Source organism: Electrophorus electricus, chromosome 12 (assembly GCF_041902795.1).
Source record: "Electrophorus electricus isolate QZ-2024a chromosome 12, ASM4190279v1, whole genome shotgun sequence".
NCBI lineage: Eukaryota > Metazoa > Chordata > Actinopteri > Gymnotiformes > Gymnotidae > Electrophorus > Electrophorus electricus.
This window is the reverse complement of record NC_137508.1, coordinates 29,201,268-29,219,504: the sequence shown is the minus strand read 5'-3', so window position 1 is coordinate 29,219,504 and position 18,237 is coordinate 29,201,268. Positions and strand designations below refer to the sequence as shown.

General features: G+C 43.8%; 1 protein-coding gene across 3 annotated transcripts in view; it reads left to right on the top strand.

The window, feature by feature from the left end:
- The first annotated feature begins 4,067 nt into the window (after positions 1 to 4,067).
- Positions 4,068 to 18,237, top strand: part of hhip (hedgehog interacting protein) — a 38,247-nt gene continuing 24,077 nt past the window's right edge. Inside the window, exons 1-5 of one of the 3 annotated variants that reach the window (XM_081725008.1) lie at positions 4,622 to 4,743; positions 6,135 to 7,328; positions 8,544 to 8,736; positions 14,322 to 14,466; positions 16,255 to 16,456. In XM_081725008.1, the coding sequence (XP_081581134.1) occupies positions 7,260 to 7,328; positions 8,544 to 8,736; positions 14,322 to 14,466; positions 16,255 to 16,456 (609 nt within the window). In that variant the 5' untranslated portion in view covers positions 4,622 to 4,743; positions 6,135 to 7,259. Of the gene's footprint in view, positions 7,329 to 8,543; positions 8,737 to 14,321; positions 14,467 to 16,254; positions 16,457 to 18,237 lie in introns of all 3 variants that reach the window. The other 2 variants (XM_035531878.2, XM_081725007.1) reach the window with 2 other exon arrangements.

Genomic DNA, 18,237 nt, shown 5'->3' with positions numbered 1-18,237 from the left:
ACACTACACTGAAGTGGAAACTGGGTTAGGGTTAGTGTACACTGTCTACACTACACTGAAGTGGAAACTGGGTTAGGGTTAGTGTACACTGTCTACACTACACTGAAGTGGAAACTGGGTTAGGGTTAGTGTACACTGTCTACACTACACTGAAGTGGAAACTGGGTTAGGGTTAGTGTACACTGTCTACACTACACTGAAGTGGAAACTGGGTTAGGGTTAGTGTACACTGTCCACACTACACTGAAGTGGAAACTGGGTTAGGGTTAGTGTACACTGTCTACACTACACTGAAGTGGAAACTGGGTTAGGGTTAGTGTACACTGTCTACACTACACTGAAGTGGAAACTGGGTTAGGGTTAGTGTACACTGTCCACACTACACTGAAGTGGAAACTGGGTTAGGGTTAGTGTACACTGCTAAAACGGGCCATTGGATCCCCCTTCTTTTCTCGCTCTCTCCCTCCAAAGTTCATAAATGGATGGCGAGGCCTCATTAGACATGTCACAACTATGGTGAACACCACGGATACTTTCTATGATCTCGGTATCTGAGAGCGAGTACATGAATTACAGGGTCATTACTGTTACCATTACTGTCACGCAACAGGACAGTGGGCTATGACCTCCTCAATTAAAGCATGAGCTTCCTGTATCACATAACCAGAGGTCATCTGCGAGAGGCTGAAGGATATTTTTATGGAAGCATACAAAGCTAAATTCACAAATTTATTGTGCTAATTTTTAACATGCATAATGCAAAGCTTGGCCTACCCAAACCTATATGTAATGTGTCAGTCAAACCTGCAGTGAGGATAGCCACTCCCATGCTACAGGCCTGAAATGAGAGATATTGCTAATATACAGCTATAGCTGGAGACATGAACAGTGTGTGCTGGTGCATGGGTGTGTGTGTGTGTGTGTGTGTGTGTATGTTTGTGGGCAGGGGAGGTGTTTTTGCAGATGAAGTGAACATGGACTACCTATATGTACTCTTTACCCATAATGCCTATTTAGATAATCACATGAGTCAGTTTTGCCATTTTTAGTCACTGACTTTAAGAGCCTTGGTGGTCCATGTGTGGTCAGGGGCTGTCTGGCCCCCAGAACAATGTGTGGTTTTCTTAAAGGACTGAAGGACCACAGTTATGCTTTATATTTCTAATTGAGACAACCAGTTTTACACCCAGGGACTTTCCCAAATGACAAAGCAAAAAATATTCTGGAAATACCTATCTCAGTCAGTTTAAATGCTTATCTAACTAAACCATTGAAGTGCATTTTATATAAAAACCAACAGAAGAACAAGTCAGTCAAAGTACATTCATCGCTATATGGGAAGAAATGTTCTTAGGCTCTGATTATGATACAGAATAACTGGAAAAGGAGCATTGTATTTTAATTGTATTTACCAGTTGTATTTGCATTGTATTTACATTGTATTTATTGTATTTGGCAGTTGCACATCCATTACTTTTTCCTTTTGCTTGAGGAGGAATGAATGAATGAAGTTGAATTTAGTATGAGTAGCGACTATTTGCAGCTGTCATTTTTAATCATTTATTCATTTATTATTTGCAGTCTCTTTTGAGCATTAATTTAACAACCATACTGTTATAAAATTCTGGTAGAATACCAGAACTGATAGTGCTGTATGTAAAGCATCATTAACACTGCATCTGTCTTCTGACATCAGAGAATTACATGTATGTATAAACCTGTGCAGTGATCCTGGGTTATTGTTAGTGTTAGGGTTAGCGTTAGTGCTAGGGTTAGCGTTAGTGCTATGGTTAGCGTTAGTGTTAGGGTTAATGATAGTGTTAGGGTTAGCGTTAGTGTTAGGGTTAGCGTTAGTGTTAGGGTTAATGATAGTGTTAGGGTTATTGTTAGTGTTAGGGTTAGCGTTAGTGTTAGGGTTAATGATATCTCTGAGCTCTGAGATGGTGGCCTGTCTCTCTCTCTCTCTCTCTCTCTCTGGTCCACCCTCACAACATCTCCCTGAGACAGGGTTAGGATTAGGGTTAGGGTTACAATTGGGGTTAGGGTTAGGGTTAGGGTTACAATTGGGGTTAGGGTTAGCTCTGAGCTCTGAGATGGTGGCTCGTCTCTCTCTCTCTCTCTCTGGTCCGCCCTCAGAACATCTCCCTGGGACAGATGCATTATCCTCTTGCCTGCCTACAGCTGCTTCCCACATGTTGCAGGCCAGTGGGTTAGTGTTACGCTGGGCTGGTCTCAGGCCAGTGGGTTAGTGTTACGCTGGGCTGGTCTCAGGCCAGTGGGCAGCATTGCGGCCCAGGTGTGCCTGCATGGCCTGCATGGTTTCATATCAGTGTTCCCTGCTGTCTCCCCAGTCATTTTCTGTTAGGGTCATTGAGAGGTCATACCCTTTACATGCTCAGCCTCACTGCTCTTCCTCAGGTAATCACTGCTTATTAGTGTACATAATTCAGTTATAGTGTATGTTGTCTATATATTGTCTTTACCTGGGAATTGTAGACTCCCAGATGTATAGGCATAATTTTATAATGTGTATGGTTGTGTTGTTGAAAAGTAAGCAAAGGAACCAACTGTGTCCTGCCCAGCAAAACGCAACACATCTATAAGCTGGACAGCAAAATGCAACACATCTGTAACCTGCCAAGGAAAAAGGTAACACATCTGTAACCTGCCCAGGAAAACGCAACACATCCGTAACCTGCCCAGCAAAAACGCAATACATCCATAACCTGCCCAGGAAAATGCAACACATCCATAACCTGCCCAGGAAAAACACAACACATCTGTAACCTACTCAGAAAAAATGCAACACATCCATAACCTGCCCAGCAAAAACACAACACATCCGTAACCTACTCAGATAACCAAGTAACACATGGTTAACACATCCATATAACACATCCATGTCCAACATAACCATGTAACACATCCATGAACAGCCCAGAAAAAATGTAACACATTTGTAAACTGCACAGCAAAGACATAACCAGATGTTCACCCCACACCTTTACTGTACCAGTTTTTGCTAGGTGTGCTTTTACATCTAATAAAGTAATTTCTGCCTGAAATAACAGCACTTGTATGTTGAGAATATAACTGTGTCCACAAGATACTACACCAGGAAACATAGCGCACAGAGCCTTTCCCAACACTGGCCAATGGTCCAATCACTGAGCATTCCTGTTGTTCCTGATCTCAGATGATAAGCAGGCAAAAAGTTCTGATCAGGGTTGGACCCCCAAGGAAGAACAGGTGTGGTAATGGAGCTAAACTGAGGTCTGCTCTCTCTCTCTCTCTCTCTCTCTCTCTCTCTCTCTCTCTCTCTCTCTCTCTCTCTCTCTCTCTCTCTCTCTCTCTCTCTCTCTCTCTCTCTCTCTCCCTTATTGCCAAGGACATTCCCCTATAGTCTGGCAATCTGTAGATCTTTCTGAACACAAGAAGAAAAGAGGACTTGTCCTGCGTTTGGCTCTGGCTTATCAGAAGTCTTCTGAAGAACAGAAATGTGAGGCATCTTACCATCCGCACTAGTGTAATATAGTAGCATGTTCTAATGCACCATGCCTGTTCTGCTGTGCTCTCCTGAATAGCCCTATAAGAGTTTGTTATAATAACCAAAACATTAAAGGGGAGATTCCATTATCTCATTGCCATAGGCAGGATAAACAGGCCTGGTTCCAGCAGCTACATGTTTCAGAGAGTTTGCATTAAGAAAAAATGACTGTTACAAAATACAGTCAAATACTCTGAAATGACAATGACCAAATGCCAGTGTTTTTAAAAATCCAAAACAGTTATTTTTTTCAGGGCTTTAAGTACCATGTAATTAAAAACATATTTTCAATAAAACGTGGAATATTTGTAAAGTTATTTATAAACGTAAAGATTCGTATAATTTTTAATAAGGAGGCACTAGGGGTGAAAGCATGTTTGACGCGTAACCCTGTTCCTGCGCGCTGCCCCAACAGGTAGGCTTGTCTGTCTTCTCTTATGAACGCGACTTTTGCGCGTTCACGTCACCACGTCATCTTGCTCGCTTCTCGCGCGCTGGTTAAAAAGAAGGTGAAAAGAGTCAGAGAAACATGTGCGCGTGCTGAAGGCATTGCAGGAGACAACTTAGTGCTGCTTTTTTCATCAAACGCACCAACCACTGAGCACTACCGGGATTTAACTCGCGCAAGAAAACTGCTGAGATTGCTTTATATTGCTGTGGTCGACTTTGAATTTCTTTTCTGATTTCATATCATTATGCAAGAAAATGTTTTTTCCTGTGTTATGCCATTATAATTAGCACTTTATTGCCTTACACTTTACTGATATTTAATTCAAAGTACTTGCATAGTTTAGCTCGTGTTTGCTTAACAGGAATAAATCTGTAGTATTACTTCGATAGTAATTTAGTATCCCAATAAACTTTTTGTAGTCGAAGGGACTTCACATCAGTGCAGTTTTGTAAAAGTCGCACTGATCCTTTCTAATATGAGGCATTTGAAATTTGTACTCGTGTTGGCAATCGCTGTCAACCTTTGGGAGTGTGGTGATGCAAAATTTGGCGAAAAAGGCGAAATAAATCCAAGGAGGAGGAGATGTTACGATGGAAGTCTGCCGAAACGTCTGAAGAAAAAAGAGCGAAAACTGTCACTGGACGCGAGCAGCAGCGGGGAGGTTTGTCACAGGCTGTATCCGCGCGTGACCTGCTGTCCGACCAGGAGAGCTCCGTACCAGCTCCTTCAGCGGAGGGATGCCAGGGTATGTTCTGGCGGCAAGTAACAGATCTGAAAGTCAACTACTCCACATGGTGGCCAAGCTCCCGCTGTAGTTTCCACTGTGGTTCAGATGCATGAGCTGGATTAAAGGGTTTGCCTTGTGTTATACCAGTGTTGTGCATTCCGATAAAATAACGCTTGTCATTGCTCAGTCGGAAATGGAGCAAAGCTTCGCGATGTAAGCATGTGCAGATCTCGATTCTAACCCTTGAAAATCTTTACAGTGTTTCCATAGTTATGGGTGCTTGTTCGCGCTCGTTCACGCTGGGTTACCGATCGAGAGCATGACATACGACAGTGTCTCCGCAGGTTAATGCTGTTGGCGGGCTGGCGTTGTGTTGCAATGTGTAATGTGTGCTGTTGTCATGCGAGTATCCACGCTTGCTTGTATGTGTTCAGCGTGCGTATGTCCAACGTGTGCAAATGATGGCTGCGTTTTGTAAAGCAGAACTTTTTCGTGGTAACCTGTCATTCGCTGGCTCGTATGAATTGACGTTGTTATTATTTGAACAAATGGTGCATATACCATGCGCGATATTTCGTGGACCTAGTTTTGGAGTAATGGGACTGTTCACATTTCTTTTCGGGACGTGTAGTCCCTTGGCTCAAGAGTTAGATTTAACAATAGAACAAATAAATACAACTTCTGTGCTTCGATAGCGAATACCCGGCAAATAGCTTCCTCTTTTCTCATGTAAACAACATCGGCAAATCAACATATGTGGCTGGGTGGCATTGCACTTTGGTGCGTGACCAAAAAAGCCATATTGCATCATTTAATTTGCTCAAGTCATGCAAATAAGAGCGAGTCTGAATAGAACAAAAAGGAGTCGACATCTCCTCCTCCTCCGCTACACTGCCCACACACGGAGTCTTTTAGCGTATGGTAAAGGAATAACAACAACACCATTGTATTTGTTAGTTTCGCTAATGGGTGACGACGGAGAACATCGTTCTCCCAGCTCCTTGCCTCTGTCCAAGTGTTAATGCGCTTGAGAGAGTGTTTGTCCTACTCCCCCACCCCCTCGCAAACCTACACCTATTCTCAAAGGGCCAAAAGTGGTTTTCTTAAGATGTTAAATACCCGCCTGGGCTGAGCTGGCTCCTGGGTGGGTGGGTGAGTGTAAGTAGTTTTCAGGTTAATGTTGGATTCCATCAGAAGGCTATGATCTGTGATTGCATATCTTCCTAATGGTGTAGTCACAAATGTGTAGTTGTACACACTCATGCTTATCTATGCCTACTCAGACACACTGTGACTCCCTCCTGGTTGTCCTGTGACCCTATAAAACTGCAGTAGCCCCTATTGTTCAGGGCAGAATGACACGCAAATGTTTTCAAGAGTGCTTTTGTGCGTTTATATGTTTGTTCTAGTAATCTCACTCATGAAGGAAACTGTGTGAATCTTAAGTAGTGCTGCAACACCACACCCTGCTGATCAGACCTGGTGAGTCCTAATTTTTTAAAAAATCTTAATGATAGCAATGAGAAAAGAGGAGTGAGCTTCAGGTAGCTTCGGAAACAGGTGGTGTGGTAAGTGGTGACTGACTCAGCCTGCAGCCAACAGTGTAAGCACTGAAACACAATCCTTTCTTGTATTAATTCAGAGCTTTTACTTTTACTTCTAGTTTAAAGGACCATTTATAACATCTCAATTAACACAGACCTCAGTGTATGAACTGGCCTTAATATCTGTTGAGTAATGGAGCCCATTTGTACATGCGACAAATTCATGCTGTTTTTTGGAGCAATTTGTCAAGCGTTACATATGATTTAAAAAGCTTGAGATCTGCATTATGATATGAGCTCCACTGATGGTTTTCTTGATTTTTTAGGAGTTGTTCTCCAGTTTTTAGAGCAGTGACAGTTTTGAGGATTTTTTTCCCCTTAACAAACAGAACAGGTCTTGTTAGTGGTACGGGTGATGGCATGGACTGGATCTTGTCCCAGGAACATATGGGCACAGGGCATGCCTGAGCGCACACATGCTCTTCTCCATGGACCATGTGCCAGTGTGGGGCTCACTAATGGGCAGTTTAGAGGCAGAGGGCGGGCACTCTCAGAGCTGCGAAGACGACCGAGAGTGCTAGTCCCAGACGGGATGAAAGCTCGAGATGCTTTTCAGGAACAACACGGTTCTCCGCACGGTCCACCGTCAGCAGTGTGAACATGCTGGGGAATCAAAACGCTTTCCGTTACCTTCCAATGGTGTGCGGGCATGGTGGTATTTCTTCAGTTCATCCCTTTGAGTTTTCGAGCAGTCTGCGACTGGTGATTTGGAGAATATATTGCAGTGTCACATGACCTAATACTAGTGCAGCCATAAGCATCTCCTGTTTACATCATTCTCCCAGATTAACAGGATTATGAAGTCCAAACCCCAAATTTCTCCAGGCTGTTGGTTCCTGTAGCAGCAGCTGGGGCAGACTACAGGGTCTGCAGACTCTTTGGCACTAATTGCCCCAGACAGAAGACTAATTTGTTGATATCAGCGGTGGAATGATGTGTCTGTCTGTTTACACACAGACCTCACACAGAGCAGGCGAGTTGTGCCAGGCGGCTGAGCCGGTGAGCGCATACTGTGGGGAGGCCCATTACACCGTTGTTTTATTACAGCTAATTTGTTACATAAATAATCCTGCTAATTTTGTCAGCCCTGGTTTGTTTGTGTAGATTTGTTTGGTGGCTAGAGTACCGTTTTGAATATCGTTTATATTATGCTCGTTTAGAACATGCTCATTTAGATAATTCTCATTTAGAATATGCTCGTTTAGAATATGTTAGTTTAGAACATGCTCATTTAGATAATTCATTTAGAACATGCTCGTTTAGAATATGTTAGTTTAGAACATGCTCATTTAGATAATTCATTTAGAACATGCTCGTTTAGAATATGTTAGTTTAGAACATGCTCATTTAGATAATTCATTTAGAACATGCTCGTTTAGAATATGTTAGTTTAGAACATGCTCATTTAGATAATTCTCATTTAGAACATGCTCGTTTAGAACATTAGTTCAGATCACTCTCATTTAGATCGTGCTCATTTAGATCACTCGTTTAGATCACGCTCGTTTTATTTCACTCCACTTCATTCACTTTTTTTTGCCACAGAATGCAATCAGCATGTAATATGCGGTTCTCAATAAACAATTTCTAAGCCTTACAGACACATCTCAAAAGAGAATCAGCTTTATCAGTTTAGAAGTGCATAAAGGTCAAATGTCCCATGAATTAGTATGCACATTTATGAATTAGTATACACATTTATAAATGAATATACACATTTATGAATTAGTATACACATTTATAGAATTCTGATTTGAATAGAACGGAGTAATCAGAGCAATTTTAACATAATTAAAATGAGCAATAAAAATGGAGCAGTAACCCTAATTACTGTGAGAATATTACTGAGAATATCACTGTGAGAATATTATCGCGAGAATATCACCATGAGAATATAATTGTGAGAATATCACCATGAGAATATCACTGAGAATATTACTCTTAGAATTTCACTATGAGAATATCACTGTGAGAATATTATCGCGAGAATATCACTGTGAGAATATTACTGTTAGAATTTCACCATGAGAATATAATTGTGAGAATATCACCATGAGAACATCACCATGAGAATATCATTGTGAGAATATCACTGAGAATATCACTGAGAATATTATTGTGAGAATATCATTGTGAAAATATCACAGTGAGAATATCATTGAGAATGTCATTGTGAGAATAGTTGCTGTTTTGCTTTCTGTCTGACCTCCACAGACCTTTTCCACCAATAACACAGAGTGCTCTCGCTTGCTGGAGGAGATCAAGTGTGCCCACTGCTCACCCCATGCACAAGTGCTCTTACACTCGCTGGAGCACGAGTCTACGCCACTCCACCACACGGGCTTGCCTCGGCTCTGCAACAGCTACTGCAGAGAGTTCTACTACACCTGCAGACGGCACGTACCAGGTAGCATCTGTAATGTTTTAATCTCTTTAGCTCTTGTGTGGGTTGCAAGCATGCATGAAATTGCAGTCAGTGACTGGGCTGGAGTCGTTTCTTCCTGATGAGGGCTGTGTGTGGGCACAGAAACAAGAAACCAAATGTTTATCTTATATGACTAACAATATATGAGCAAGATGCCAACACCAAATTAGTTTCTTCATAATGAACAAATAAGGCTCAGATGAACAAGTTCAGCTCTCTTCATTGTGAGGAAGTAGTAGATCATTATCATGTGTTTACTTAATCTAAGGCCAAGGAACAGTGCCACATTCAAATGTTTGCATAAAATTGTAGTAACGGTCAGAATATGAGGATTACAATTCCAAAGATGCTACAGAGAAAAGCTATGTGATGGTATTGCCTTATCCTTGATGTTTATGGGTCATGACTCACACTGGGACTTACACCTCTATGCCAAGGGCTGAACACAGACACCTACAGAAACACCCACAGCCTTGGGCTGGACACAAACACCCACAGCCTTGGGCTGGACACAAACACCCACAGAAACACCCACAGAAACACCCACAGAAACACCCACAGCCTTGGGCTGGACACAAACACCCACAGAAACACCCACAGCCTTGGGCTGAACACAAACACCCACAGTCTGGGGCTGAATACAAACACCCACAGTCTGGGGCTGAACACAAACACCCACAGAAACACCCACAGCCTTGGGCTGAACACAAACACCCACAGTCTGGGGCTGAATACAAACACCCACAGTCTGGGGCTGAACACAAACACCTACACAAACACCCACCCACAGTCTGGGGCTGGACACAGACACCCAAACAAACACCCACAGGCTGGGGCTGTGAATAAGTTTCTTCCCCTTGCTTCTTTGGCAAACACTGCGGGTTACGTCAGTGCAGCTAACCATGATGTGTTTGGAGTGTGTGCACATGTGTGTGTTTGTGAGTGTGTGAGTGAGAGAGAGAATGGTCTAGATGTGACTGACCCTGACACCTTGCCTGACCAGAAGAACACACACACTGCCACACACACAACCATTCCCATATAGCCACACACATACAAACCCCCACCCAGCCACACATACACAATCCCCACAGAGCCAAACACACACATACACAACAATCCCCACAGAGCCAAATATGCAAACACCGCCACCCAGCCACACACACACAACCATCCCCACAGAGCCAAACAAACACCCCCCCCCACACACACACACAGCCACTCTATGATGCATCGGAAAATACCAGCTGTTTTGGAGTAAAAAACGTCATCGATTTGTTTTCCTTGGTGGTGCATTAAAAAAATACAAACACAGACTTACTGAACAGGCTTGAAAAAAGAAAAAGAAAAAAGAAATCTATGGGGGAAAAGTTAAAGGCTTAGGGTTAGGGTTAAGGTGAAGGTTAGATAGGGTTAGGTAGGGTTAGGGTTAGTTAGGGTTAGGTAGGGTTAAGGTTAGGGTTAAGGTTAGCTAGGGTTAGGTAGGGTTAGGGTTAAGGTGAAGGTTAGTTAGGGTTAGGTAGGATTATGGTTAGGGCTAAGGTTAGTTAGGGTTAGGGTTAAGGTTAGGGTTAGTTAGGGTTAGGGCTAAGGTTAGTTAGGGTTAAGGTGAAGGTTAGTTAGGGTTAGGTAGGATTATGGTTAGGGCTAAGGTTAGTTAGGGTTAAGGTTAGTTAGGGTTAGGGTTAAGGTTAGTTAAGGTTAGATAGCGTTAGGGTTAAGGTTAGTTAGGGTTAGGGTTATGGTTATGGTTATGGTTAAGGTTAGGGTTACGGTTAGGGTTAAGGTGAGGGTTAGGGTTAAGGTTAGGGTTAAGGTTAGGGTTAAGGTTAGTTATGGTTAGGTAGGGTTAGGGCTATGGTTAGTTAAGGTTAGTTAAGGTTAGGGTTATGGTTAAGGTTATGATTAAGGTTATGGTTAAGGTTAGTTATGGTTAGGGTTAGGGTTAGTTAAGGTTAGTTAGGGTTAGGGTTAGTTATGGTTAGAGTTATGGTTAAAATTAGTTAGGATTAGTTAGGGTCAAGGTTAGTTAGGGTTAGATAGGGTTAGGGTAAAGGTTAGGGTTAGGGTTATGGTTTAGGTTAGTTAGGGTTAAGTAGGGTTAGTTGGGGTTTGGGTTAGTTAGGGTTAAGTAAGGTTAGTAAGGGTTAGGCAAGGTTAGAGTTAGTTAGGGTTACGATGTGAGTCACAAGGGTGATCTCTGGCATCCTCAGTATTATTCACTTAGTGTATGTTTTCACCATAGCATGAATGAGATGAATGAGAGACTTCCTCTGTTTGTCTGGGTGTGGCACTGCATAAGGGTGCAACTGTCATGCCTGGCACATTCCATCCCAGTGGATGGCATACACAAGCCCGGCTGCCAGGGCAAGACTTCTTCCTATCTGTGTAGGCATAACAGATTATAAGAGATTAGATGGCACAGATAGGCAAACAGGCAACAGTCACCAGAACATATGGGCCACATACACACACACGCACACGCACACACACACATTAAACACCTAAAACATAGTCTTCAGTATGTCTCAATTTCCCTCTTAAACTGACTACTGCCTGAAAAAAAAAAAAAAGAAAGGAAAAGAAAAAGATTTATTTGGTCTATATAAAATCACAGTGGAGAAAGAGTGACAGATCTACAGACAGGGGGAGAGAGAGAAGGTGAGAGAAAGCGAGGGGGGCGTGGGTATGTACCTAAGAGCACTGAAGGCAGGAGGAGTCTGGTCTGGCCCCACCCCCTCCCTCTCCCCCTCCAGAATCAACATATGTGGTGACGAATGACACATTTATTTTTCTACAAAGGTTGTGTGTATGTAAAACTGCTGAAGTGCATCACAATGTCAAGTACTTTGGGTGGCCACCCAGGTTGCTTTGGAAGATAACCAGATGGAAGTATAACCCTACTGCTGGGGGATCTCTCTCTCTCTCTCTCTCTCTCTCTCTCTCTCTCTCTCTCTCTCTCTCTCTCTCTCTCTCTCTCTCTCTCTCTCTCTCTCTCTCTCTCTCAGGGCAGTACAATAAAACTCGACTGTACTATAACGAGGCAGACAGTGTGTGGCCACACAGTAATTTCACCATATGTTTAAGGAAGTTGTTAACCATAAATTGCCCAAATTGTAGAGTTTTCTTGTATACATATAATTTATTTTTCTGGGTATATTTCTAATCTGAAACTAAATTCTAATGTAAATGTTTTGTGAAAGAATAAGCAAAAATACAACTCTTTTCAGTACTATACCATTCAGTTAAGAGAACATCATAGATAGTCAGAATCAGCTGTTTAGTTTTGTGATTTACTGCTTCAGCACATTAAATTCCTTCTCAGCTTGATCAATATTCATTATAGATAAAAACATTATACATGCTTGATTTACTTTTAAACAGCTCATGAACAGTTTGATTAAAAGATTTATATGCACATTTCAAAATAATGTGTGTCGCAGTCTCACGCTGAAACATGTTTAGTGCTTCCTATTGCATGAGAGGCTTGTCCGGTGTGCACGGCACGTAGCTCAATGGCCTAGAACAGGCTGCCTGCTGACAGACCCACAGTTGTGTCTTAAACCCAAACAGTGTTTCCGGGATAGCTCGTCATCCTTCAGTACAAGAGCCTCTGCAGCGCACTCCGGGATAAGTGCCATTAGGAACCGTCTCACTGTGACTCGTAGTAACTCCCAGAACTGTCTCACTGTGACTCGCGGTAACTCCAAGACCTGTCTCACTGTGACTCGCAGTAACTCTGAGACCTGTCTCAATGCTCAGGCCAGCAAGCCCAAGATAACCACTTTTAAGGGTGTCTTCCCTTAAAGTAAGCAAATAAATCTAATTGGCGAAACACAATTAGAACTGGGTGTGTGTTCACCACTTGTGTGTTGACCTGAATGTTGAGGAATGTTCTGGAGTACGTTTGGCACGCTCATGATGAAATGCCACATATTAAGTGGCTAACAAGCTCACACACAGGATGCACATGTATGAAGGAAATTTGAATATCTCACTGCGGTTCACACTCGGCAGGACTTGGTGAGCTCAGCTCAGTTTCCTGTCAGAGACTGAAGTGTGAATGGCAGTACGCTTGCATACCTTTATGAAGCAGTGTGTTAAAGATGATGGCTCTCTGGGTTCCTCAGATGGAATTTAGCTCAAATACAGAGTCTGGATTCGAGCGAGTTGTGGGGGGAGGGGGGTTGGCCAAGTTCAGAGGCGATTACATCATCCCTCAAGGCCCATGTGGTGTTTGTGTCAGGCTGAGCGCATGTGTGTGTCTGTCTGTCTGTCTGTCTGTCTGTGTCAGGCTGACCACGCATGTATGTGTGTGAGTGTGTGTGTGTCAGCCTGAGCATGTGTGTGGGTGTGGGTGTGTGTGTTTCAGGCTAAGTGCAGGTGTGTGTATGTGTATGTCAGGCTGTGCACATGTGTGTGTATGAGTGTGTCAGGCTGAGCACGGGTGTGTGTGTGTGTGTGTGAGTGTGTCAGGCTGAGCACAGGTGTGTGTGTGTGTGTGTGTGTGTGTGTCAGGCTGAGCATGGGTGTGTGTGTGTCAGGTTGATCATGGGTGTGTGTGTGTCAGGTTGATCATGGGTGTGTGTGTGTCAGGTTGATCATGGGTGTGTGTGTGTGTGTGTGTGTGTGTGTGTGTGTGTCAGGCTGAGCACGGGTGTGTGTGTGTGTGTGTCAGGTTGATCATGGGTGTGTGTGTGTGTGTGTGTGTGTGTGTGTGTGTGTGTGTGTGTGTGTGTTTGTCAGGCTGAGCGCAGGTGTCTGTGTGTGTTTTTCAGGCTGAGTATGGTGTCTGTGGGTGTGTGTGAGAGAGAGAGAGAGAGAGAGAGAATGTGTGTGTGTGAGAGTCTTTTTATTTCTATGTTTATGAGTGTGTCGTATATATCTTTATAGTAAATGTGTCCATAGGGAGGTTACAGTGTGCCAAGTCAGGCTCAATGGAACTGTGTACAGTGTTCTGGCTCCATGACTCAGTCCAGAGATGGGGGAGGGTGCAGGCAGGGTGGTGACCCGATCCACACGGGGGTAAAGCCCTGCAGCCTGGGTTTAACCATCTCAATCACTCTGGGGTGACGTGGAAGAATACCCTGACACCCGCATCACTCATATGATAATGAGAACCTTAGGGCTGACTAACGCCCATATGTGCATATGTGTGTGTGTGTGTGTGTGTGTGTGTGTGTGTGTCTGTCCGTCTGTGTCAGGCTGAGCATGCATGTATGTGTGTGAGTGTGTGTGTCAGCCTGAGCACGTGAGTGCAGGTGTGTGTATGTGTATGTCAGGCTGTGCACGTGTGTGTGTATATGTGTGTCAGGTTGAGCACAGGTGTGTGTGTGTGTGTGTGTGTGTGTCAGGCTGAGCATGGGTGTGTGTGTGTCAGGCTGAGCATGGGTGTGTGTGTGTGTGTCAGGCTGTGCACGTGTGTGTATGTGTGTGTCAGGCTGAGCGCAGGTGTCAGGTGTGTGTGTTTTTCAGGCTGAGTATGGTGTGTGTGTGTGTGTGTGTGTGTGTGTGTGTGTGTGTCTGTGTGTCAGGCTGAGCACGGTGTCTGTGTGTGTATTTAACAGAGCTGTTCCAGGCTGACGTGGATGAGTTCTGCCAGTACTATGGGCGGAGTGACGGCGGCATGTGTTTTCCCGACTTTCACCCTCAACTGCCACATGGGCACCATTCCAACTATCTGGAAGACGAGAGAATAGACGCCATCAACAGGTACGTGTGTGGGCATCTTATAGACAAAAATATCTTTACATGAACTTTATATTAACAAAAATTGACACTTTCATAACTTATTGTTACCTACTTAATTATTATTGTTTCATTACTTAATATTACTTATTATTATTCTTGTTTCATAAGTTAATATAACTTCATTATTATCAATTACTACAGGTTCATAACTTAATGAAATATCTGATGAACAAAGTGGCGGGAAAACTGAATGAAGTTATCAACTAGTTGAAAAAAGTCACAATTCAAACGTCACACACTGATAATTCATCACGGGAATTCTTGCTGCCTCTGTTTGTTTGGGCCACTGGACGGGAGCAGAGGTTACTGGAGACATGTATGAATGTCCCAAACATGCCAGAGTGTTCTGCATGTGCTCAGGGACACTGCGACTGCACCACCCACTATGGCTGAGCTGTTCATGTTTGTGCCGCTTCAGTCCGGCCAGCTTTTCAGGACACAGAGAAAGTGTTCATTCAGCTTTTCAGGACACAGAGAAAGTGTTCATTCAGTTTTACAGGGCACAGAGAAAGTGTTCATTCAGCTTTTCAGGACACAGAGAAAGTGTTCATTCAGCTTTTCAGGACACAGAGAAAGTGTTCATTCAGCTTTTCAGGACACAGAGAAAGTGTTCATTCAGCTTTTCAGAAAGCTGACTAGAGGGCTGTAAACCTTTGTGAAAGACATGAGGACTTCTACAGACCAGTGTGTGTTTAACAAAACTCGACCTGCAGGTAGTGCGCAGGTGTCTCTATGCATGTATGTGTGTGTGTGTGTGTGTGTGTGTGTGTGTGTGTGTGTGTGTTTAAGCAAGAGACCACATATGTCCCCAAAGTTTCTGTAAGTCAGCCTGCATTAAACCACATACAGGTGCCTGGTAGTCAGTGCTTTTCCAAAACACGCAGACATCTCAGTGCTAAATCATGTTTACTAAGTTTAAACATGTTTATTTCTCTAGCTGTCAAACTCAATAGCAGCTGTTTCATGGATGTTTAAACATTTAAATATTAGATTTGAGTGATTTTATAATTAGTGAAATATTTGCCTCACCACTGTTTCAGTGGTGGGGATTGCTTTCAGAGTCTTGTACTGTACCTGTGGACATGTATTGTACCTGTGGGCATACAGATCACACGCCCTACAGCACACCTGTGGACATACAGATCACACGTCCTACAGCACACCTGTGGACATACAGATCACACGTCCTACAGCACACCTGTGGACATACAGATCACACGTCCTACAGCACACCTGTGGACATACAGATCACACGTCCTACAGCACACCTGTGGACATACAGATCACACGTCCTACAGCACACCTGTGGGCATACAGATCACACGCCCTACAGCACACCTGTGGGCATACAGATCACACGCCCTACAGCACACCTGTGGACATACAGATCACACGTCCTACAGCACACCTGTGGACATACAGATCACACGTCCTACAGCACACCTGTGGGCATACAGATCACACGTCCTACAGCACACCTGTGGACATACAGATCACACGTCCTACAGCACACACGTCCTACAGCACACCTGTGGACATACAGATCACACGTCCTACAGCACACCTGTGGGCATACAGAGCACACGCCCTACAGCACACCTGTGGACATACAGAGCACACGTCCTACAGCACACCTGTGGACATACAGATCACATGTCCTACAGCACACCTGTGGGCATACAGATCACATGTCCTACAGCACACCTGTGGACATCTCACCTGTTGTCCTGCCCACTCTTACCCCTACAGGAAGCACAAACACAACTGCTACTGCGTCCAGGAGGTCCTGACTGGGCTGCAGCGGCCCACTGCCGTGGTTCACTGTGGTGATGGCTCCCAGCGCCTGTTCATCCTGGAGAAGGAGGGCTTTGTGCGTATCCTCATGCACAACATGGAACTCCTTAAGGAGCCCTTCCTGGACATCCACAAACTGGTGCAGGCTGGGATCAAGGTGAGACCCACGACATACACCCAGCCCAAGCAAATGCTGGTGTGTGTGGATGACAGAATCATCTAGATGGTCCCTCTTATAGGTTACATACATGTTTCTGTGACATGCTAAAAATTATTAATTACAGTGTGAAGTTTAATTCATTGGACAGTGACAGAGTTTTAGGTGTTTTGGCTCTGTGCTACAGCATATAGGTTCTGAAGTAAAACAATCTCCATGGAGTAAAAATGCAGATAGCTTGAGTGCATTTTCAATTCTGTACTGAGTGAACCATATACAGGGAATCATAGCCTTAATGGTTTAATATTAAGTGTCAGTTTAATGGCCTCCCAGATGGGGTGAAGTTTCTGGAAGGCAGATGTGAGTTCCAGTCCTAGTTGTTTCAGGCGTCTCTGGCAATCTCCACCCAGTGCTTTAAACTCCTAAAAAATGCTAAGTGGCCATAAATAAAAAAATTTAAAAAAAACTTTAGATGTTAGATGCAAAAAAGTATTTTAAAAATAAACATAATTAAGTAAGTAAATTAAAAGTCTTTTAAAAAATAAACATAATAAATACATTGTTACTAACTTCCTAACCTCTAGAAATGTGTACTAGAGTGTGTGCATAGTGTGTGAGGACTGTACTGGCAGTGTCAGGCAGCGGGGTACACATACACACACCGCACCTCTCACACACACACACACACACACACCACACACACACCACACACACACACACACCACATCACTCTGCAGTTTCTCTCCACACAGGAACCTTCAGGCATGTCTGTACTTTTGAAGGGGAATTAGCACCTATCTGACATCCATGCAGGCTGGCCTCCCACCATCAGGACAGTTGGCCTTCCAGAGTCGACATGTGCCACCAAACATATACTGTTCTTCAATTTGTTTTGGCACCTGTACAGATGAGCTATCCTGTGTTCACAGAAATGAACCTTAAGAAACACAATCACAAAGCAGAACTTTCCTCTCAATGCGTGGCATGGCGCTGCTGTCCACTGCCAGTGAGGGAAACTTTATATGTCTAGCTGCTAGGGTCTGGGGAGTGAGTCTGAAACGTAACTGCACTTCTAGGATATCCTGTAAATGTCCAGCTGTTGGACTACTCTGTGCATGTCTGTCAGTGGCAGCCATGCCATGTGCCAATACAGATGGTTATCTGCCCCTTTCATAAACACAGCCTTGTGTATATGAAAGATTTTGAGTGGGGGGGGGGGTGTCCAGAGATGGAGGAAGAGGTTTGCATTATGACAGGAAGTTTACATGTGTAGCATCCTTTTTTTCTCAGGGAGAAAGACATGGTTCGACAGGAAGAACATAATTGGCTGTGGATAAAACAATCATTATGACAATTAGTGCAGTGCACAGTGCCCGATCCCTGGCAGTCCCAGGAGGCCTGTTGTGAAGTTTGAGAGCAGCAGTGAGCCGAACCTTTTTGGTCCCTTTGTGTGCACCGTGGGCCCCCGGGCTCCTCCGGGGCTCGGCATGGGGAGGCAGAGAGGGTTTTATCACAACTCTGATTCTAATGTTCTATGTCTCCTTGGACCTTAATCCCCACACTGCCAATTACACCAAACCGCTCAGAAACAAGAGGCTGTTTGATTAACCCCAACTCAGACACACAAACACGCACAAACACATACAAACACACAAACATATACAAACACACACAAACATAAACAAAAACAAAAACACACAAACACATACACAAACACATACAAACATATACAAACACACAAAAATATAGACAAACACAAACACACACACATACAAAAACAC